The following is a 23,570-nucleotide window of genomic DNA, read 5'->3' on the forward strand; positions in this document are numbered from 1 at the left end:
TTTAAAAAAACAAACAAAAACCCAAAACTTTTGCACTTCAAAGGCCCAGGACATATACTTTTATATTCTAAAGTATACCATGAAGAAAGTGAAAGACAACGCACTGAATGGGAGAAAATATTTGCAAATCACATAAATAGTAAGGGACTTGAGTACAAAATATATAAAGAACTCTTACAACGCAATAAGGTAAAGACAATCAAATTTTTAAAGGGACAAAGGATTTGAACAAAAATTTCTCCAAAGAAGACAGAGAAATGGCTAACAAGCACATGAAAAGATGTTCAGCAGCAGTAGTCTTAGTAATACAAATCAAAATAATAATGAGGTATCACTTCACACCACTAGGATGGCTAACATGAAAAAGGCAAACTATAACAAGAGTTAGCAAAGATTTGGAGAAATTGGAATCCTCATACATCTCTTGTGGGAATGTAAAATGGTGCAGACGCTTTAGAAAACAATCTGGCAGTTCTTCAAATTCATAAACAGATAGTTACTGTACGGCCCAGCAATTTCACTCCTAGGTGTATACCCAAGAGAAATAAAACCTGTATGCACGAGAAGATATACGTGAATCTTCCTAGCCTCATTGCTCATAAATATTCCCAAAGTGGAAACAACCCAAATGTCCATCAACAGATGAATAAATAATAATATAGTAAATCTATAAAATGGAATATCAGTCAGCCATAAAAAGGAATGATATATGCGACAACACAGACGAACCTTGAAAACCATGCTAAGTGAAAAAAGCTTCACAAAAGATTGTGTGATTTTATTCATATGAAATGTCCACAAAAGATAAATCTGTAGAGACAGAAAAGTAGATTTGCAGTTGCCTAGAGATTAAGAAAGGAAATAAATGTGGGTTTTTGACATCCAGAGGGTTCTTTTAGGGCAATGAAAGGTTCAAAAGTTATGATGGTTGCACAGCACTGTTAAATGTACTGGAAACACTGAATTGTATAGTTTTAAATGGATGAATTGTGTCATATGTGAATTTATATCTCAGTAAAGCTGGTCCAAAAAACGAAAATGAAAATCATGATAGTAGCTACATCATTGGTAGCATAAAAACTTAAGGTCTATGAAGCACCTAGAATAGTAAGATACAACAAACAGCCACTATTATATTTTTACGATGAAATATTAAAAGTTGATATAAAGCCTTGGGATGAAAAGATTATGATATTGGTATTGGCATAAGCAAACATATTACTGGCACAGAGAGTCTAGAAGAAGATACAGGTATATATTTGAACTTATTGTTTAATAAACATGGAATTTCAAGTCAGTAAGATAAGGATGGTAGTACAATAATTGGCCATCTTTCTGGGGAAAAAAAAAACTAGAGTCACTACCCCACACCACATGCGAAAATACATTCCATGAGGATGAAAGATTTAAATGTTTTTAAAGGTAATACATTTTGTACCGGCCAGCCGCCAAAAAAATTTTTAAAAAGTAATACATTTCAGAAGAAAATTAGGAAAATCTGTATGTAATCTAGAGTTTATGGAGACTTTTGAATGTATGGCAGGAAACCCAGAAATTATATTAAAAAACAACGCCTTTGGCTACATAAATTAAATATTTTGCACGGTAAAAGATGAAAAATTAACAGCAAAATAGCTAACTCACTATTCACAAAATATTTGATGGTATACCTAAACAATTCCTGATAAAATGTTAGTCAATGTTCAAAATCACTTTATTAACTCCACAAAGGCCGTCCACTGAAAACCACAGCAAAATGATTACCGGAGCAACTGTAGAACCAATCCTGCGTAGGTGAAGAATGCCTGGTATCAACGTTCCTTTACAACACAGTACGGGAGACCCTGGAACCTACGGTAAGACCCGAAAAACAAAAACACATATTTGAAGAAAAAATATACAAGATTTACAAAAAGTGTCAGTACATTGAAAACAAAGAAATCAACTCAGAGTTTAGCAGGTTCTTCAGATTTAAAAAAATAACAAAAAAGGGAAATAAAGGCCTAAAGACTGGATTGGTTGAACGGAGGAGTAGTCCATTTCTCGGACTGGCAGGTTTATCAGTTTGGGAAAATCATTGTAAGGGCTCCGGGTACACGGGCAGAGGCAGGTAAAAAGCACTTGGTGAGACGCCCCGCAGCCTCGTTTCTCGTCTGTTCTTCCGTCCAAACCGCGCGCTGGGCCGGGTCCCGCCTCCATCCCCGCCCCGAGCACGGGCCCCGCCCACAGGCCGGGTTCTAACCTCAGCCTTGTCCTCGGGTCTGTTTCTGCCTCCAGTCCCGCGCTGCGTCGACCCTGAGAGCCATCCGCCTCAGGCGGGAGGGAAACAATTTCTGCGTCCGAACGAGGTCCAACGTGCCTGAGATTAGAACCGGCAGCCCCGCAGGCCCGCGGCTGGGAGCGGAAGTGACGTCAGCAGCGCGCCGTCGTCTCTTCCGGCGCTGCCTCCGCGCGGCCGGGGTTCTTTCCACTTGGGTGGTTTCTGGCTTAAGACGGCTTCGGTGAGGCCAGGTGGAGGGGAGCAGCCGGTGGTGAAAGTACGAGTTTGGTCCGGGCCGCCGAGGGGGCTTCGTAGAGAGGGCTGGCCCACTCCGCTCGCGTCCGCCGGGGCCGCGGGTCCTCCCGGGGCGGCCAGGGCCGAGACGCCACTCGGGCCCTCGTCCCCGCCGGGAGTGCGTCGGGATATGTCGTAAGGGCGATTCCGTAGAGTTCTTTCAAACCCGGTAATTGCCTCTTCTAAAGCCTCCAAAGCAATCGTTGTGTTTTTTTCCCCCCCCAGAAATAAAAAATTTCCCCACTTCAAAGCGCGTTGACCCCAGCCCTGCGTCCTCCCGCCTCACGGACCTGGCGATTGCGGCGCTTTCGGGTGAGCACTGGGTGGAAGTTGGTTCACGAGCGCCTCTTCCTTCTGCTTCTGCTAACGTTTCATATGAGAATTTGGCTTTCTCTTTGCTGTTCTGTGTTTTTGACAAATTTTCAGGTGGAAAGACAAAGCTACTTTTTTAGGTGTCTGGGGTGTGCATGTTACTGTATGTGGATATAAACGTTTTTAGACTGCAAGTCTTTCTACTGAAAAAAACAGGAATACTAAGCTGTTCTTTTCATCTGAACTTCCTAGACCTGTACCTTCCCACAGAGCTTCAAAACAGGGCTTCTAGGAAGAAAGAATGGAGGTTTTATTGCACCTTTACTGTAATGTTTGAATTTGTCATCTGCTCTCTCCTCAGAAAAGTAAAATACATTTTTTGGTGAACTGTTTGAGAGGAAGTAAGTTGAAAATGGCAAGCGTGACACTTGAGATTTAAATGCTCGGTAATGCATATCCTATAGATAACGACATTGCCCTGTTAAGACAACAGTACTATTTGAACCAAGAAAATTAAAAATGTTACTGATATCTTTCCTGTGTAAAAAAGTAAAAGTCTCCATATTGTCCCCAAATAACCTTTTGGTTGCTTTTGGATCTAATATCCACTCAAGTTTTTATGTTGTAATTGTTTATGTCTTTTAGTCTCTTTGAACCTAAAGCAGTTGCTATTGTCTTTCAGTTATAATGTCTTCTTGAAAAGTCATTTGTTCTTGGAGAAAGTCACACATTTTGATGTATTTGATTGTATTCTCCCGGTGTGTTTAAATGTTTCCTCCATTTCTTATATTTCCTGTAAACTGATGAGTCCCTGAATGGTTGATTAAGGCATAGTGAAAAAAATCAATATAGGGCTGTTCTTAGGGAGCTTGTAAACTAGCAGAGGAGGCTAACATCTAACCAAGCAAAAAATGTATTTTACAGTTGATGAATATCTAGAAGTAAAGTACAAGACAGTATTATTTTTCTGTCTTCGTATGGGTGTAGGTGATGCTAAGAAAATAGAGTGATATTTAAGCTGAGTCCAGAAATATAAGTTGTATGTTTTAACCATGTTGAAAGGGAAGGAAAGGCCAACTTATGGCTTACTTGGGAGAGTGCGGTGCTGATAACATCTAGGCCACGGGTTCGGATCACTATATAGGGATGGCTGGTTAGCTCACTTGGGAGAGCGTGGTACTGACAATACCAAGTCAAGGGTTAAGATCCTCTTACTGGTCATCTTTAAAAAAAAAGGAAAGGGAAGGAAGTGTCTGGGAAAACATTCTATGAATTGGCTGATTACATTTCTAGAGTGACAGAGGGAAGGAAATGTGATGGAATAATCTAATCTTCAGTGTATGACTAACAGGAAAAAATAAGTGCCATCTGATCAAATGATGTAAATCAAGGGAAAATAGGAAGTATGAAAGTTTTAATTTCACGAATGGGAAGTTTGTGGACTTCATGAGACTCAGTGGCTGGGCATTGAAAAATAAGTTCTCCGTGAAAATTCACTTATGTGAATTATTAATCTTAGGAAATATTTGTGTACATAATTAGAGAGTCAAAGCCTTTTCACTGATTGTTTTCAGTCCACCTCGGGGTTTCTACTCCTACCCAAACTGGTCCTTCCTTTCCCTGAAGGAATGTCTTGTGTTACTCCTCATAGATACTCACACATCTAGGAGGCTGGAGTCACTCACTATAGGTAAATGACCAGAAAACTCCCCTGCCAATGCAGACTGCCAGAAAGCTGTGAAGGGGTCAAAGGCTTGGAAATATTCATGTTCTGTTTTTGCCACTTACAGGTCCCAGTGAGCTAGCTGGACATAGTGAAACAATTGGTGGGGGTTTTGAAGATAAAGTTGGTGAGGATGTGCATATACTGCTCTTTGGGGAGTTTACTGGAAGAGCAATTTCAAAAACTGTTGGCAGTACCTACTGAATTTGTACTTTGTGGGCTCTATAACACAACAGTAATGCGTGCAATATGAGTATCAAGATAAAAGTAAATATTTTTTATACCAGTATTATATGAAATAGCCCTAAATTGCAAAAATCCCATATGTGGATCAACAGAAGAATAGGTAAATTGTGGTATACTTAGTATTTGAAGGCTCTACAGTAAATAGAAGGGAAAAATCAAAGGTAGATGCAAAAATGCAGACGAATTTCATAAACATAATTTTGAGTGAAAGCAGAAAGAAACAAAAGAATGTCTGCCCCTTCCCAAGGCAGGGATTTAGACCTCATTAGATAACATGTATTTGTTATCTCTTGCTGCCTAACAGATTAAGACAAATTTCGTGGTTTAAAACAACACATGAGCTATCTCACAGCTTCTTTGAGTACTTAAAGTATGTTTGGCCTGGTTTAGGTAGGTCCTCCGCTCAGGATTTCACCTGATTGCAGTCAAGGCATTGGTTGGTTTGCAGTCTCATGTAACTTAACTAGAGAAGCTTAAATAGGGAAAAATCTATTCCAAACTCACTCAGATAATGGGCAAAATTTCCTTGCAGCGACAGGACTTGTTGCTCGCTGTCAGCTGGAGGCTGACCTTAGCTCTTAGAGGCTACCTGCAGCTCTTGCCACATTGCCACTTCATTAAGCCAGGTAGAGGAGTGTCAGAACCTCAGGAAAGGCCTAGACCCTGTTTAAAAGAATACCACCTAATTAAGTAAGGCCTACTTGGATGAATTCCTTACTGAACTTAGAACCAACTGATGTGAGACTTTAATTACATCTCCAGTATCCCTTTGTTTTTGCTGTGTTCTGTTGGCTAGAAACTTAAGTCTTGCATACACTCAATAGGAGGTCATTATTCAGGAGCAGGTGGAGATTTTTTGGGGTCATGGCAGCATGTTTGGCCACAGTGTAGTTGTAGCCATCTGGATGGTGGAGAAGCTTGCTGGATTATTCTGGGCCACAGTTGTTCTATCATCACTAGGCAAGATTGAAGCAATGCTCCATGGCCAAGGCTAGCAGCTGTTGGTGGGCCGATGTGTGGAGGGAGTTGGGATACCACTGTCAGTATGAGCCTGGAATGCATGGTATCTGTGTTGGGAAAGCTGTCACAAATACACCTTCAGGGCAGGTGGTGGGCAGGTAATGCAGAGGCAGTTTGGATGCCACTTCAGTTGTGAGGTCCGGGACCACAGTGTCTACATCTGGAGGGTTGTGGGGAACAAACTTCTGGGACACAGGTAGGTGCACAAAGTGAGCTGGGTTGATATGTAGCATGCATTCTGGAATGCACTGTGTCTGTGTCAGGAGAGAAACAACCATCAAGCATGTTGCTACTCTGCTAGTGGGAATCCTTTGAGTGCATGGTGTCTTTTTTAGGAGGGTCAAGGGATGGTGGTGACTGGGCCAGGGCTTGGTGATCACCTGGGGACTGTGTGTTCTGGGCACATGGCATGGGCAGAGCACCATCAAGTGCCCTCACACCCAACCGCTGAGCACCATGCAATAGTTGTAGCCAGCATATGAAGTTCCTTTCCTTTTACGGTGTCCATCCCATGCCTGCTTTTTGTAAGTTCCTGTGATTTGGTCTTGAGGTCTCTGGGGAGAGTGGTTACAAGTTCTAGCCCTGCCCTGAGCAGGAAGAAAGTTACGTTCCAGTGTGTTGGTCAGGTGAGACACAAGGGAGGCAGCACGATAAAAAACATGAAGTAACAGAAGCATTTTATTACTCACAGGTCCAAGAGAGAAGAGCTGTTCCCTCGAGGGCCGATGGGAAGTTTGGAGACAACAGGGGTTTACCTGCGGGTAGGGAATGAGAGAGAGAGTACCTCTGGGATTGTACCTTTATTTAAGTTCATGAGGGGTTGTGGACTGGCTAGGCTAAAGAAAACACACGTGAAGGGGGGAATACGTGACTCTGGTGTTAGCCATTAGGTTTCCTTGTGGTCAGTAGCTGTGGAATGTGTTGGGTTTGGGGTTAGTGAGATGAGGAGCAAGCAGCTGTATCACAAGCACACAGGAAGGGGAGGTTTTAACTAGGCTCGAGATGACAGGGGACAACAGGGTTTTCAGTGTCAGGCCTGAAAATGGCTGCTGAGGCAGCATCTATATTAAACAAATTTATGACAGTGCATCTCCTCATGCCTCAGCATCTTTTAAATGTGAGACAGTTGCAATTAGAATGGTGAAGATACTGACTGCAGGGGGAATAGTATCGTTTAACCAACAAATTAAGCATTTTAGTAGGGCAGTTATGTTGTTGGAGGTTATGAACTCATAGTTTAGGAAAGCATATGTAAAGATTAGTGATATTGGGTGTAACCAAGGAGGAGGAGTGGTTGTGGTTACAGAGGCAAGCCAGGAGGTCCTGGTAGAAAGTGGGAGGGGGATGGGTTGTCCTCAGGGGGTTAAGGAGTTTACTGATATGAGGCAGGTGCCTCCTGGGGAAAACAATAATCTACATTAATTTTAGCAATGTGTACCAGATTTTCCTTTAGGTGTGGGTGTGTGAGGGTGTATGTATGAGCAGAAAGCAAGTAGGATCATGGGTTAAGCAGACAGTGAGCTCAGGACGAAAAACAAAAAAATGTTCTGTCCATTTTTGCCTTATGAGAGGCAGTCCATGGGTATCACTGTGGAGGTTTCAGTGTAATGGGTGAAGTTATCTCTAACAGCAAGGTCTCGGGTTGGGGCTATGTTATCTGAGGTGATGTCACCTCCTGCAGTGATATTCTGTGCCAGAGCAAAGTCATCTGGAATGTGGGACTGGCGTATTCTTTTTAAGTGTGTACTGTCTGAAATTGATGTAGCCCTTTAGGTTGTAAATCAATAAAGCATCCACACCCGTAGTAATAATAGTAGTAATAATACCGGTAGTTAATAGGATTATGTGTAGCTGCACCTGACAGGTTTTTTGTTTTTGTTTTTGTTTTTTGGTGGAAGTTTAGGTTCATATGGGTCCCATATCAGATGAGCAGCTGCCTGGCCTGTAGGACAATCTATGGTTAATGAGTCTCAGGAGAGTATGCATCCTTGACTTGGCTTCCAGTCCTTGTGGGATGGGGGCAATATTAAAAATTTATACAAAATAAGTTGAGGCCTGGGGCATGCTAGAAAAATTCAGGGGTTTATTCATTGGACTGGTATTTGAAAAATAGTTGTTTGAGGACATCATTATGTCTTTCAGTGAAACCATTTATTTGAGAACTATTGAATTCCTTTTTCAAGAGGTTAGTATTGTGCGTGTGTGGTTCTTTTTTTCTTTTAAACACCTTGAAGGTGACAGTTTTTAGGTAATGGCTCAACAGTTTAGAATAAATGTAAAGATGGGACCATTTGTTCACCAGGGCATCTAGTGCTAAGATAACTCTGTGAAATTTGGTCAAGTGTGTTGTTTCTTGGGTCTCGTCCTTTATTAGGGATATCCTGGCTAAGGGGTGGAAAGCAGCAACTCTCCACTAAACTCTAGCACGTATGATGGTTAGCAGTGTTGTTTGCATAGTCCACAGACTCCCATTACTGTTCACTCAGTTAGTCCCAAGGGGCTTTCCAGGTAGTCTAGAGGCTTGGGGGAGGGGTGACCTCCTTCAGCACTTTGGTATCTGGCAAGTGACTGAGGACAGGCGAAGCCATGTCCTTCTGGAGTGGAATATACCAGGGGGCCCAGGTTTGGCTCCGTCTAGTCTTAGGGAGGCCTCAGTAGTCGTGCTGAGCTTGTGAGGTGCTGTTTCCATGGCCCAAAGCATGATGGGCAGCTGGGTGTGGATGGTCCCAGGCTCAGGGTCTGTGAGAGCCTCTATTTCTAGAAGAGCCCCATAGGCAGCCAGTCATTTATTTTAATGATGTATGGAAGGAGGCCAAGAGGGACAGTTTCTTGCATTAGAAGCCCTAGGAACAACTAATGGTTTTCGTAAATGGTCCAGACACTCTAGGAGGTATCAGAAGATGCCAAAGCCTCTGTCAGTCACGAAAGAGGTTTTTCCTTTCTTTTTTTTTCTCAAGGCACTAATAGGCCTGCCTTTTGATTTTTATATTAGAAGTATGTAAAATTTGTAAATGAGGAATATGTTTCCACCAGACCAGTACTAAAAGATATTGGAAGATATTGGAATTATATGTCCTTCAGCGTCTGTCCACTGAGTCTCCTTGTAGAAGGTTGTTATCAGCGTAATGTCACACCTGTGTTCCTAGAGAAGGTGGGTGTTAAGATCTCTTTTGCAAAAGTTCTGTGTGTTGTGTAGCCGGACAAAAAGGTGTATTGTGTCCCTTGGATGGTGGAGTCACACTGCAGCTGAGGAGCTGTTGAAGTAGGCACTGAATAGAACATGCTAACCAAACTCACAAGAGCCCAATATTTAATGGTTGTTGATTGAATAGAATTAGTAATTTTTTTTTTTTCTTTTTGTCTTTTTTACTGACCAGTAACGGGATCGCAACCCTCAGTGTCGCGCCCGTACCGGGGACCGGCAATGGGATCAGAGCCCTTGGTGTTGCGCCTGCACCGCGCTCAGCCAGTGAGCAGGAACCGGTCTCCACATGGGATCCGAACCCTCGGCGGGAGCGCCGCCATGCTCCCTAGCGGCGCACTCTCCAGTGCACTACCGGGCCGGCCCAGAATTAGTAATTTTAATAATACTGGTTATGGGGAACTTGATGGATGAGATCACAGCATTAAGGATGTACGAGTAACGATCCATCATAGTAGTCATCAAGTGGTGGCCTTTATTTTATTTGTTTATTTTCAGGTTTAAGAACAGGCAAGACTGGGCTGTCAAATGGAGAAGCACTAGAGATAATCACTCCTTCATTACTTAGGTTTTATATAAGTTTTAATTCTTGAGGCCCTGTTTTAACTTACATTGGGCTATATTAACTATTTTAACTGGGGATCAATGGCATCCCATTTTATCAAGCCACTTTGTAAGTGTCACAGTATTATTTTAACATAAATTTATTATTTATTACAATAGGGGTACAATGTGTAAACGTAGTACGATTCCCATACTGATTTGAGCCACAGACTGATTTTGCCTATGCAGTTTTGTCAATTGGTGCACAAATGTTAAAGTTAATATTTAATTACCTTTAACCCCCTCCCCCCCATACACACCATCTCACTGTTTGGTTTTAAGTCACTAAGTAACCTAGGGCTGGCAGTAGTATGTTTGTTAGACCTGGCATTTGCTCAGTATTTAAAGTTTAAAGTTCCTCTTTTTTTTCTTGGACTTGTAGCTACCTAAAACCTGAGGCTTTGCAGGGGAGGAGGGGGTGTCGGGGGGGGATGGGCGATTTATGCTTCTAGCTGTCTGCAGGGGTGGTTCTTAGTTTCTGTCTCTGGTTGAAAGAGGAAAAGAGGGAGGGGTAAGGGACATGGTGCCTGTAGGTAGTCTCTGTCTGGGACTTCCAAACCTTAAGATAATCAGTCCTTTTACTCCTTTTTTCCCCCTTTTAAATAAAATCTGTAGAATGGCTTGTATTTCTAGGCAGCTAAAATATTTTTTCCTCTCCAGGTGTTTGTTTACCTGACAAGCTCCTGGTGGTCCCAGTGGCTCCTGTTTTGAGCATAGGCCTTCATCTGTGGTCGGTCAACCCCATTTGTAGGTGGCCACCTCCCTCTGTAGGGTGTCCGAGTCTCCCTCAGCAGGGTCGGCGTGTAGAGGAACAGTTGCAAGGGTGGGCAGCAACACAGGGATAGTGGATCCCTGCAGTGGCACTGCCAGTGAGGTGCCATCTCCATAGTGAAGGGGGTGCCCCTCCTGTCAGGTTGGAAAGTATAGTGATCTCCCTAGATACTGCCTCCCCAACTCAGGCAGGCATAATGCAAAGCTCCCTCTCTTACTCTGCTAGCCCTCGTATTGGCACAGTGTCTACCGTACTTTCTTCTGCCTCTTAGTAGCAAGCCAGTCGGCTTACAGTCAATTTCACTCCCATCAGTAGTTCCCACTGGAGTGATAGCAGCCTTGGATGTTGCTGGGGGACTGTGCCTTTATTAAGGTCCACAGGCTTATCCCTTAGGCTTGGGCGCTGGGGGAAGGAGCTTGTGGTTGCCCCTTTTACCCTATTAAATCTAGCAATTGGTGGGTCCCAAGGAACACTGGAACACTGTGGGACTCACCCAATTTAGGGAGTTTGGGCAGCACTACACAGACTCAAAAGGCAGCAAATGCACAACAGTGCAGACATCCCCCTGCCGTCCGCAGTGCCTTCTGTGAGCCACAGGGGAGGGCCAGGCAGTAAGCCAGGGAGAGCCTTAAGGCATTTTGTTGTGTCCCTCGTGGTGTGACCACATACCCTGCCCCCTGCACCGGTTTTATTTTCCTCTCTTTTGTCTAGAGGTCTCTCACTAGAGAGTGGCTATAAATTCTAGCCATACCCAGACCAGGAGGAGAGTTGCATTCCAGTGTGTTGGTCAGGTGAGGCATAGAGTAGGCAGCAGCTTATTATTTTAGAATTTATAACAGAAGCACTTTATTACTCATATCCAGGATAGAAGAGGAGCACCCTCCAAGGAGACAGCTCCCTGGTGGGTAGGGAATGAGAGAGAGACAGGACTTGGGGGACTATGCCTTTATTAAGGGCCACGGGTTTATCCCTTAGGCTGGGGGGTTGGGGAAAGGAGATTGTGGGTTGGCTAGGTTAGAGAAACCACTCTTGAAGGGGAAACTTATTTACATGACTCTGGAATTGGCCATTGGGTTTCATTTGGTCAGCAGCTGTGGGATGTCTTGGGTTTGGGGTCACTAGATGAGGAACAAGCAGCTCTATCACAAGCAGCCACCCAGGGAGGGGAAGTTTTAACTAGGCCAAAAGTGATGGGTACAACTGGGTTTCAGGTAACTTAATGTCAGGCCTAAAAATGGATGTCATGGCAGCAACTATATTAAACAAATTTATGATGCACCTTTACTTACAAAGCTTAACATGTTGTTAATGTAGTGTAAATAATGAATATGGTTTTTTATTCCATACTAGGTATTGAAGGTGAAATTGGAGCTGAGATAGACAACTGTCACAGTTCACTGCTTGGCTCCTCGCCCTGCATATGCTCTCTTCTACACACAGCTGAATTCCTTATAATAATTAGACAAGTCTATATTTCTACCTAAGGCTATAAGGGAAGAAATGCTCACCCTTCCTTGAAGTGAGAAGATGCACAGTCCCCATAGTCATTGTGTCCCCATCACAGGCCATATCACTTACTCCTCAAATTTAGTCACATTCTTACTGAATATTCTGTTCCCTAAAGACTAAATTATTATTATTATTATTTTATTTTATTTTTTTAAAGATGACCGGTAAGGGGATCTTAACCCTTGACTTGGTGTTGTCAGCACCACACTCAGCACCCTTGACTTGGTACTTGCTGCAGAGCACAGGTAATATCTTGATTAAAATGATGCCCTGAATGTCTTTCAGATTGGTAAGGTGCTCAGCTCCTTGCTTAAGCCTAAAGCCGTGACCAAAACAATCCCAAAATCTCATCTTTACAAGCCTAAGTCCACAGATCACTTTCGGTCTCAATAGTGTGTAAGTCTTGGTCCAGCCAGAAGATAGAAGTCACACCTTGATTTAAACAAAAGTGTAACATAAATACGTAGAGAGAACTCTGACATGTCCCGCAATTGAGGGAGAGTACCTGAGGAAGGCAGATTCTGCTGTACGGCCAACAGCCTTGGTGTTATCAGCACCGCACTCTCCTAAGTGAGCCACGGGCCGGCCCCCTAAAGACTAAATTATAAACTTAATCTCTAGTAATGCATATATATACTAAAAGTGGGAAAGATATAGAAGAAGTGAATGGGTAGTTTTTATAAATAAACACATACATATAACAAGCAAAGAGAAAACGCAAACTACTGCCTTTCTTGTTTCGGTAATTGCTCTCAAGGTTATAGTTGATATCTGTGGCTTAATTCTTCAGCCACCAGTTCCATATTGCCCTTGCCCTCAGCCAGAACCTCAGCAGCTCTAGCTTCTGTACTTCAAGGTGTGACCCACATCTTCATCCCCCATGGGTGTAAGTCTTCCACTGTCTTGCCTTTCTTTAGCTGTAAGTTTCCATTAACCTTTTCTTTGCAGCATGGAAATACTTGGAGGTTCCACACTACATCTTCCTTGCCTCAATTGAATAGCAGTACTCCATTTTCCCTTTGATAACTGGGAACAATCACTCTAGGCAGTAGGTTACCCCTCCCCACTGCCGTACTTTTTTTTCTGGCCTCTTGGTTTAATGGTATACGAAGCCTAAAATGGGCAGTCTCGTCTTCCAGTGTATTGGAACCATAATTGGCCCCCTTGGGGGAAGCCTTCCCCATTAGGGACTAAGATCTCCAAACCTGCAGCACTCTAAGTTGCTGGGATTGGGAGCAAAAATTCTGTCAGTGGAGCCAATTCCACCTTTACCCATCAATTCCTGGGCCCATATATTCTGGCTGTGGGGAGACAGTACCACATAAGGCTCTCTGATTCAAAGCGTATACCTACTCCTGTGAGACAGATCCCTTCCTTTCAGAGGGTTGTCTCCCATTTGGCCTGTAAATGAGTCTTCATTATGCCATTGCACCTTTCGTTTAGGTCAGCGACTCCTGAGCGACGGTGTGTGTGATGGGACCAGTTGATTGCGTGGACATGGTCCCCTTGTTGAACTTCCTTTGTAGTGTAATGGGTTCTGTGTTTAGGAACACTGCTGTGTGAATGCTGTGACTGTAGATAAGGCATTTTGTGAGTCCATGGATGCTGGTGCCAGTAAAAAGTCACATCCACATCCAGAACGTGAGTCTCTTCCAGTGAGGATGAGTCTTGGACGATTCCATGATGGAAGAAGACCTGCTACCAGGTGGCTGGCTTGTTCCTTCTAAGGAATGGTATCATACTGGACACTCAGTGTTGATTTCTGCTTTCAGGAGATGAGGTAAAGCAGTAATGATAGCTGGGTCAGCCTCAGTAAGGGGAAGTCCATATCAGTGAGCACATGCATAGTCTTTATTCCTGCCACCGTGGCCATTTTTTTTTTCATGGGCACATTGAGCAAGCACTGAGGTGACTAGGAAAAGTAATAGACATTGTCGAAGTGCGTGATTTTGTCCCCCTTATTTCCAGTGGATCACCTTTGGTGGGCATTCATATGGGACACACTGTCCTTTCAGAGAAGGTCATCCAGATACCTTTTCCTAGACTTCCTTGTTACCAGTCTGGCTCCTCCCACTTCCTTGACCATCTAGCCAAATCATCAGCAACTATTCATGAATCAGTGTGTGTACGTACATCTGGTCAACTCTTACTCCAGACACAAAGACAGCCATATACACTGCTTTATGTTCTGCCACTGGGAAAATTTTCCATTGATACTGTCCTTCAGTGTCAGCTTCACTAGGACTGTGGTGCTTCAGCTCTCCACTATCCAGTGGTACTAGCTTATCGTGCAGACCTTTCTGTAAACCAAGTTTTGTCTTGGTTTACTGGGTGTGAGGAATACCCAAGGAAGCCATAGGCACAGATTGAGGGGGAGGCGGCACTGTGAATGGAGCTTGTCCAAAGAGTCTTGGCTGCCTGCTCTTGCAGGAACTGCCTCAGCTTAGTGTCTTATGTGATCTCCATTTCGTGATAGATCGCTGCTGCACGTACCCAAATTTATGCCTAGGTGTGTCAGACAACACCCAGCTCATGAGGGGAAGCTTGGGCCACTTGGTCACTTGATGTCCTGTGGTTAGTTGTCCAGTCTTTAACTTGTACCAGTGGTAAGATGTTTCTCAAAAGGAGAATAGTTCCCTGCAGAAGAGGGCCTAGATTTGTTTCATACTAGTAGAGGTCTGTGCTCTGATACTCCTGTTGGTGCTTACCAGAGGCTTCCAACAGCATCCTATTTACTGTGGATACTTTGAGTATCATTGGGTCTGCTGGATCATTTGGACTAAGTGCTTGAGAATTTTGTACTGCAGCCTGAACTTGCTGCAGAGCACAGGTAATATCTTGATTAAAATGATGCCCTGAATGTCTTTCAGATTGGTAAGGTGCTCAGCTCCTTGCTTAAGCCTAAAGCCGTGACCAAAACAATCCCAAAATCTCATCTTTACAAGCCTAAGTCCACAGATCACTTTCGGTCTCAATAGTGTGTAAGTCTTGGTCCAGCCAGAAGATAGAAGTCACACCTTGATTTAAACAAAAGTGTAACATAAATACGTAGAGAGAACTCTGACATGTCCCGCAATTGAGGGAGAGTACCTGAGGAAGGCAGATTAGGAGGGGGTCCTTCTCCCCAAGACTGGGCCTCAGATGTTGTTGGAGATGGTGACATTGCAGTCCACTGGCTGGTGATGAAGTTCACTGGGTTGCCTTGGCCAGAGCTAGTTGTCAGTCACTGGGAAAGCAGGAAGCAGCTCTCTGGAATACAGGCAAGCCCTGGCTTATGGGCAGATGAGCAGAGGGAATCAGGGTGCCTGTGGGGTGCAAGATCAAGAGCACTACGTATCCACATGAGGAGGCCATGAGAAACTGGTCTCTGCTGTGTAGACAAGTCATGGCTGGTGGGTGCGTGTGGAGAAGACGATGGTGTTCCTTCCACCCTTGCATTCTTAGTAATTCAGTACATTTCCTGCAGACTCAGATTTATGTTGTGTTATGACCAGTTATTTAGCTGTAATGTAGTTACTCTTGATTATACAGTTCGAGAAGGATCTTGGTTGTCTGCTAGACAGTAGTCACTGGGTGTCTTCATGAGCCAGGCTTTGTGCCAGGTACTGGGGAATATTGGCATCCAAAGGACACATAATGCTGCCATGAGATGCAAAAACTCTCCAGAGGAAAGCAGATCCCCATGCCACACATTATCATCCAAGAACATTCCTAGAGATGAGGGTACTTCAAAAAGTTCATGGAAAGATTTATTTTTTGTGTTTTTTTTATGGCTGGTCAGTAACAGGGATCTGAACCCTTGACTGTGGTGTTATCAACACCGCGTGTTATCTTTTAATTATATTTCTCCACGAACTTTTTTTAAGTACCCTCTGTACATAGGGTTCATAATGATAAAAGGTTTTGTTCCCTCAAAAATATTAAAGTTCAGTATGTGTATCACCCAACGATGTTACAAATTGTATAAAGTAGTGCTTCACAGACTGTTTTAGTCCGTTTTGTGTTGCTATAACAGAATACCTGAGACTGGGTAACTTATAAGGAAAAGAGGTTTATTTGGCTTACGATTCTGGGACAGCTGCGTCTGGCATGGGCCTCAGACTGCTTCTACTCATGGTGGAAAGTGGCAGGCAACCAGCAGGAACAAGCAGATCATATGGCGACAGGAAGCAAGAGAGAGAGAGAGAGGGTGCCAGGGTCTTTTTAAGCAGTGAGCTCTCTTGCGGGAACTAATTGAGCAAGAACTCACTCATTAATCCCCCTTCCCCTAGGAAAAGCATTAATCCATTCATGAGGGATCCGCCCCCATGACTCAATCAGTTTCCAATACTGCCACATTGGAGATCAAATTTCCACATAAGTTTCGGAGGGGACAACACATCCAAACTCCATCAACAGACATAAACAGGTCCACAACTCCAGTGGTAGATTTTAACATTTTTCTCCCATATTGTTTCTTTTAACAATAGAGAAAATTAAGTTAAGATATACGTTTGAGAAAGAGGAGCACAATGCCCAGTGTATGTATACAGTATCTAGTAAATGAAAGAAATCACAGAGTGCTTATCTGGAAGTGAGGATGAGAAAATAGACCAGAAGGGGCAAGAGGAAGTTTTAAAAGATTGTGATTAATTTTTATTAAAACTAAATAAAATTTTTGGGGTTTTAGTCATGCTAGGTATATAATATGACGTGATCATTAACACATGGTTAGTGACTACTGTATCATACAGTGCAGATCTAGACCAACTTCTGGTCATGCTGGGGAGTAGCAACAACCACTTCAGATCAGACATTAGGGAAACTTACCTGCAACCAAGTCCTAGCTCACCACTTCCAAACCGGATGATACTGGACCAATTACTAGTGTTGTCTGAATATAGGTTTTTTCAGTATTAAAAAGGGGTAATGATATCTACTGTATTACGATAATTAAGTAAAAGCTGCTAGTGCAACTTCTGACACATACTGGTCCTCAGTAAATGGTGATTGATGTTACTAATATTCATGTTATAGAGCATACTGTTCTGGTGGCTTTCACATGTGTTATCTGCAGAGAGAGAGCTATTGTATGATGTCTGATTACTGATATGTAATGCTTGTTGATTAATGATTGATTTGAACAGGTCTCCACTAACCCTGTATAAGGAGGAATTGAGATGGCCACTGGCCACGTAGATTCATAAGCTGCTCAGAAGTGATCTTGTCCTCGAGGGAAGTGTTCAGGCAGATTTCACCATCAGCCTCAGAGGATGGCAACCATTGATTTGTCCCATGGTAAGTCCTGCTAATGCCCTATTGCAGAGACTCTGCTTTAGGTCCCTCCTGTACAATACGGACTCCCATGGTCTGGGCCTGAGCAGTCATGGTGCTGGTTCATTTAGGAGACAGTCCCTGGTATGTGTGCTTTGGGAAGAGGTACTTTCTTCATGAGTTATCACCGTAGGCAGATAAAGACTCATATTTCTCAGGGCTTATGTTTCCTTACCTGCCAAATGAGGCCATTACCCTTTTCTGATGGGCAGCATAACTCACCATTCCTTTTTCTGGCTCCAGGAGAGGCAGGATGGTGTGATAGCAATGTGTGTGTGTGTGTGTGTGTGTGTTTTAAGTGTATATGTGTGTGTTTTCTTGAGTGTGCTGGAGTATATGGGAATTTCAGACAAGGATGGATTAACTTCCAGGCATGTGAACGTGCAGATTGTGGTCAGCTCTGGGTTCTCATGCCTACCTTCTTTTCCATGAGGTCTTCTTTACAGGGACCCAGTCTGCCTTTATGAAGAAAAGACAGATAGAAAAGATGGTGGCTGGCTGTCCGACAGATTATTATCAGGTATTCAGAAAGTGTATCCTTCTACAAAATGGCATACTTGCATCCACCAGGTAATTCTTTCTACATAGAATTGTCTCCAGAGCTTGTTAAAGCAAATAAAGCTTCACTCAAGGACTGAATCCATAATTGGATCTCCCTAGGGAGTAGAGCTTCTCATTTTGGTGAAGGATTACTTTGAAAAATCATCCCAGCATTTCAGTAATTACTAATTAATTTTGACCCTCATGGTCCCCCTGTTTCTTCTTTGCTGAGTGCTCTGACAGATGGTAAGGGAGGTGAAAGTATCCCTTGGTCAAAGAATTTATTTATTTATCAGTGTTTATCAAGCATCTGCAGTGTGCTCAAGAGTGTGCAGCAATAGAGGTAAATAAGATGAGCTGGTTTGGTTGTGTTGAAGTAAGCCCAGGTATAAGAGGTGCTGTTAAGGCCATGTGACTGGAGGACATGGACAGTGAGTGAGTGTGGCTAGAGAAGAGTACCTAGGACCACTGACCCCTGGGATGGACAATGGAGCCCTCAGAACCTTGGATAGTCTTTGGGTTCCCTTCGTTATTCTCCAGTGAACGTCGGCGGACATGTTTTATGGTTCAAACCAGTATGTGTGTGATGATTTAGGACCTGGTAACCTTTGAGGATGTGGCTCTGGACTTCAGTGAGGAGGAATGGACTTTACTGGACACAACTCAGAGAAACCTATACAGAGATGTGATGCTGGAGAACTACCAGAACCTGGTCACAGTAGGTGAGACTGGATCATTTCTTGTAACCTCTTACGGAACAGATACATGTTATATACTTATGGTGTTATATGATCAGTGATGTCCACTCTGAGTACAGTGGGAGATAACAGAGACATAGTCCCTGCCCTAATAGGTTTAAATGTACTTGATGCTTCTCCAAATGTGGTCTAAGATCAAGAGCATAACCATCACTCGGTTTGAAATGTACATTCTCAGTCTCTACCTTTGACATAATCAATCAGAAACTGTCCAGTTGGGGTCCTGTCATCTGTGCTTTAACAAGCTCTCTAGAGGAGTCTGATGTACCATATTGTTTAAGATTTACAGATGTGGTGGTTTCCCCATAAAAATGAAGATCTCTTTTTCCCACGTACTTTATTTCCTATTTGAATAAAAGTCTTAATACTTTATAAGTGTGTACATAAATTTGAATTTGGTTTCAGAGGTCAAAGATAACCAATCTTTTTTGGGGCACAGAGGCAATGGTTGCATTTTTTTGGCTGTTTTAAAATAATTTCACTGCTTTGATGAGAACTGTAGTTCTTGAATCATAGGAAGGTTTATCATCTCTTGCCTGAGCCTCTCCATTAATCTGTCTTTCCCTGTGTACAGGATGTCAGAACATCAAACCCAGTCTGATCTCTTGGTTGGAACAAGAAGAGTTGAGGACAGTTCAGAGAGGAGCTCTCCAAGGTGAGCATTCGTGAAGAATAACACAGGTCAGTAAGTTCCGTATATTTGTAAATATAATGAGGAAACTTTGGAAGATGCACTCTACTTTGGAAGGTGGAGGCCATTTTTCTCAGAAGTTAGGAACTCTGCAACTTCCTGCTGTCTTACTCTCAGTCTGCTCAGACTTTCCTGTGATCTCACAATACAGCCTAATATATTTCAAGTTGATTGTTTTGCTGTGTGCTTCTTGTCCTGTACTTCTGCTTTCCTTCCATGATCATGTTCTTTTGTGTTCACCATCAGTTTTTGTTTTCATAGAATCCATTTGTAATAAACTATCTAAAATTTTGACCCCACATCCTTATTATTGCCAGATGTTTAACATTGTCAAAATCTTCAAGTCTGTGTTTACTTTCTTTTTTATTACCATGTTTAATTTGAAAACAAATACAAGTGATTCCTACCATTTTCTTTCTTTCTTTTTTTTTAAAAAAGATGACTAGTAATGGGTTTCTTAACCCCTGACTTGGTGTTGTTAGCACTATGCTCTCCCAAGTGAGCTAACCAGCCATCCCTGTATAGGGATCCAAACCCGTGGCCTTGGTGTTATCAGCACCACTCTCTCCCAAGTGAGCTAACCAGCCATCCCTGTATAGGGATCCAAACCCGTGGCCTTGGTGTTATCAGCACCACTCTCTCCCAAGTGAGCCATGGGCCGACCTGATCCCTTCCCTTTTCACCCTCTACCATATTTTGTCTCCAAACCCTTACAGTTCTCTTTCTCTTTAACTTCAGAATGGAAAGTGCAACTTGAAACCAAAGGGTCAGCACTTCAGCAGGATTTTTTGAGAGGACAAACCTCCAGTGGGATGCAAACGGTAAGATAAACAAGAGGTCTTTTATTTTGCACATTCAGAGAAGATTGGGAATGCCGTATAGAAAATCAGAATGAGAGGGCCGGCCCGGTGGCACACTGGAGAGTGTGCTGCTTGGGAGTGTGGCGGCGCTCCTGTCGAGGGTTCGGATCCCATGTGGAGACCGGTTCCCGCTCACTGGCTGAGCGCGGTGCGGGCGCAACACTGAGGGTTGCGATCCCGTTACCGGTCAGTAAAAAAGACAAAAAGGAAAAAAAAAAAAAAAAAGAAAATCAGAATGAGAGATATTTGAGAGAAGTACATTGACCCAAGAGGGAGCTGTGTCTCTGGAGAAGTACTTGGAATATGTTGAATTTGAGGATGCTTGAAAGCTAGTGCGACACTTGTTATATCAGGGTTCCCGCAAGTACACAGTCCTCACTAACTAGATCGTGAGTTTTTAAAACAATTTAATGAAACTATAGAAATCTGTTTAGAGTAGATGGCACAGCATTCTGGCAGAAGCCTTTCATATTCCACTTTAAAAAAATCAACAGGGCAGGAATTGTATATATGTAATGAAAATGGTAAAAATGGAAATAGTTGTTATTTATTTATTTTCCTTTTTGTCTTTTTTCGTGACCGGCAACGGGATTGCAACCCTCGGTGCTGCGCCCACACGTCGCTCAGCCAGTGAGCGGCCGGTCTGTATGTGGGATCCGAACCCTCGGCGGGAGCGNTTCGTGACCGGCAACGGGATTGCAACCCTCGGTGCTGCGCCCACACGTCGCTCGGCCAGTGAGCGGCCGGTCTGTATGTGGGATCCGAACCCTCGGCGGGAGCGCCGCCGCGCTCCCAAGCGGCGCACTGTAGCAGTGCGCCACCGGGCCGGCCCGGAAATAGTTGTTATCATAATGTTTTTATTTTCAGATGCATGGAATCTATCAATTCCATGCATGAGTCTGCATGGAATGATTCTGAACCATAGTTTAATCGTTCATCCCTTTATCAACAGGCAAGAAGCCACAATGGAGAACATTATGATTGTGTGTACTATGGAGAAGTCTTCAGTGAAGACTCGTGCCTTAAGACTCATGGGAGAAATCAAAATACTGAAAACACTTCTGAGTGTTATCAGAATGGAATAGACTTCCTTACTCTGCACAAGGAGACCTCTACTGGAGAGAAACTTTCTGTGTTGAATGAGTATGGAAAAGCCTTTAGTCTGACTCCAAATGTTGTTTACCAGAGTGTGTGCACGAAAGACAAATCCTTTGAATGCAATGACTGTGGGAAAGCCTTCGTTAATCAGTCACACCTGCAGGCACATATGAGAACTCACAGTGGAGACACACTTCATGAATGGAAGGAATATGGAAGAGATTTTATTCACTCCACAAGCCTTGCTGTGAATATACAAACTCGCAGTGCAGAAAAACCCTACACATGCAAGGAATGTGGGAAAGGCTTTAGATATTCTGCATACCTTAATATTCACATGGGAACTCACACTGGCGACAACCCCTATGAATGTAAGGAGTGTGGGAAATCATTCACTAGGTCTTGTCAACTTACTCAGCACAGAAAATCTCACACTGGAGAGAAACCTTACAAGTGTAAGGAATGTGGGAAAGCCTTCACAGTTTCCTCCTGCTTAAGTCAACATGTGAAAATTCACACTGGAGAGAAACCCTATGAATGTAAGGAATGTGGAGCAGTCTTCATTAGGTCTTCTCAGCTTACTGAACATATAAAAACTCACACTTTGGAGAACCCCTTTGAATGTAAGGTGTGTGGAAAATCCTTCAGAAATTCCTCATACCTTAATGATCACTATCGAATTCACACTGGACTAAAACCCTATAAATGTAAGGACTGTGGGAAAGCCTTCATTCAGAACTCAGACCTTACTAAGCATGTACGAACTCACAGTGGAGAGAAACCCTATGAATGTAAGGACTGTGGAAAAGCCTTTGCCAGGTCGTCTCGCCTTAATGAACATATAAGAACTCACACCGGAGAGAAGCCTTTTCAGTGTGTCAAATGTGGGAAAGCGTTCGCTATTTCTTCAAATCTTAGTGGACATTTGAGAATTCACACTGGAGAGAAGCCGTTTGAGTGCACTGAATGTGGGAAAGCATTTACGCATTCCTCCAGTCTGAATAATCACATGCGGACTCACAGTGCCAAAAAACCATACACATGTATGGAGTGTGGGAAAGCCTTTAAGTTTCCCACATGTATTAATCTTCACATGCGAATCCACACTGGAGAAAAACCCTATGAATGTAAACAGTGTGGGAAATCTTTCAGTTACTCCAATTCATTTCAGTTACATGAAAGGACTCACACTGGAGAAAAACCCTATGAATGTAGAGAGTGTGGTAAAACCTTTAGTTCTTCCAGTTCCTTTCGAAATCATGAAAGAAGGCATGCAGACAAACTATCAATGTAAGGAGTATTAGGAAGCCTAAAGGTGTTCTCGTTCACTTCGAAGACATGAAGAACTCAGTGGGGAGAAACCCTTTGAATATAAGGAATGTGGAAGCATCTTCACTAATCTCTTTGGTCTTAACGTAAGGATTTGCAATGGAGAAGACCCTATTGAAGCATGGAATGTGGAAAAGACTTCATTAAATCCTCAAGATTTACCTTACATATAAGAAATCTCACTGGAGAGAAACCCTATGAATGTAGAGAATCTGGGAAAACCTTTCCTAATTCCACAAGCCTTAATATGAATATGTGAACTCACATTGGAGAGAACCCTATGATTTAAATGGTGTGGTCTGGATGATGCCCCCCAAAATTCATATTTTGATGCCCTAATCCCTGGCTCCTCACAAGGTATGGACATAAGGTTTTTAAACAGGTAATTAACTTAAAATGAGGCTGTTAGGGTCAGTTTGTAATTTAACATCACTGGTGTCCCTATAAGAGAAAGTAGAAGGAAGGACGTGTGCACACACGTGCACACACAGGGAGAAGATCATGTGAAATCACCAGAAGATGGCCATCTGCAAGCCAAGGACAGAGGCCTGGAACAAATCCTTCTATTACGGCCTCCAGAGGAAACCAACCCTGCCCCACCTTGATATTGGACTTCCAGCCTCCAGAGCGAAAAACCAATAAATTTTCCTTGTTTAAGTCATCTAGTCTGTGGTATTTTGTTAGGCAATCCTAAGAAACTAATACTGTACGGAATGTGAAAAGGGCTTTAGCTATTCCAGGAGCCTTAATGTTCATATATATATGAATCCAGTGTGCAGAGAAACACTAGGAAAATAGGGAATATGGGAAAGAAAGCCTTCATTCAGCTTTCAGCTCTTTTTAAAAATATAAGAAATCACAGAAGAGAAGTTCTATGAATGTAAAGCATGTGGAAAAGCTTTTAAGTGTTCATCAGATCTTAACGTTCACTTCCAACTCCTGTGGTGATAGACCCTGTGAAAATAAAGGAAAAAAAGTTTATTGTGAAAGTAGGGAACCTGACTTTACACAACAGTTAGTAATTTAGAGTGGGCTGAAGC

At 43.1% G+C, this 23,570-nt stretch overlaps 1 protein-coding gene and 1 long non-coding RNA gene across 4 annotated transcripts; one reads left to right on the plus strand and one right to left on the minus strand.

Moving 5' to 3' along the window:
* Positions 1 to 1,696: 1,696 nt before the first annotated feature.
* LOC103593275 lies at positions 1,697 to 2,404 on the minus strand. The gene is made up of 2 exons (XR_550735.1): positions 2,243 to 2,404; positions 1,697 to 1,851 (listed from the first exon to the last, which is right to left on the minus strand). It is a non-coding gene; the product is annotated as an uncharacterized LOC103593275 (long non-coding RNA).
* A 16-nt stretch (positions 2,405 to 2,420) lies between these two features.
* Positions 2,421 to 23,191, plus strand: ZNF266 (zinc finger protein 266). 3 transcript variants are annotated; one of them, XM_008576231.1, is made up of 7 exons: positions 2,421 to 2,689; positions 2,780 to 2,866; positions 17,068 to 17,218; positions 18,390 to 18,516; positions 19,127 to 19,207; positions 19,982 to 20,064; positions 21,056 to 23,191. In XM_008576231.1, the coding sequence occupies exons 3-7, from the start codon at positions 17,216 to 17,218 to the stop codon at positions 22,493 to 22,495; spliced, it is 1,734 nt and encodes a 577-aa protein (XP_008574453.1). In that variant the 5' UTR covers positions 2,421 to 2,689; positions 2,780 to 2,866; positions 17,068 to 17,215; the 3' UTR covers positions 22,496 to 23,191. The 3 variants fall into 3 exon arrangements, with proteins under 3 accessions (XP_008574453.1, XP_008574454.1, XP_008574451.1); XM_008576232.1 differs by having other exon boundaries at positions 2,421 to 2,537; XM_008576229.1 differs by having other exon boundaries at positions 2,421 to 2,866.
* Positions 23,192 to 23,570: the final 379 nt, after the last annotated feature.

Source organism: Galeopterus variegatus, unplaced genomic scaffold (genome assembly GCF_000696425.1).
Source record: "Galeopterus variegatus unplaced genomic scaffold, G_variegatus-3.0.2 Scaffold1313, whole genome shotgun sequence".
NCBI lineage: Eukaryota > Metazoa > Chordata > Mammalia > Dermoptera > Cynocephalidae > Galeopterus > Galeopterus variegatus.

Bases quoted from the DNA above. Each gene is read 5' to 3' on its own strand.
- ZNF266 (XM_008576229.1), top strand. The intron at 18,517-19,126 runs GTGAGACTGGAT...CCCTGTGTACAG, and splicing joins CCAGAACCTGGTCACAGTAG to GATGTCAGAACATCAAACCC. The intron at 19,208-19,981 runs GTGAGCATTCGT...CTTTAACTTCAG, and splicing joins TCAGAGAGGAGCTCTCCAAG to AATGGAAAGTGCAACTTGAA.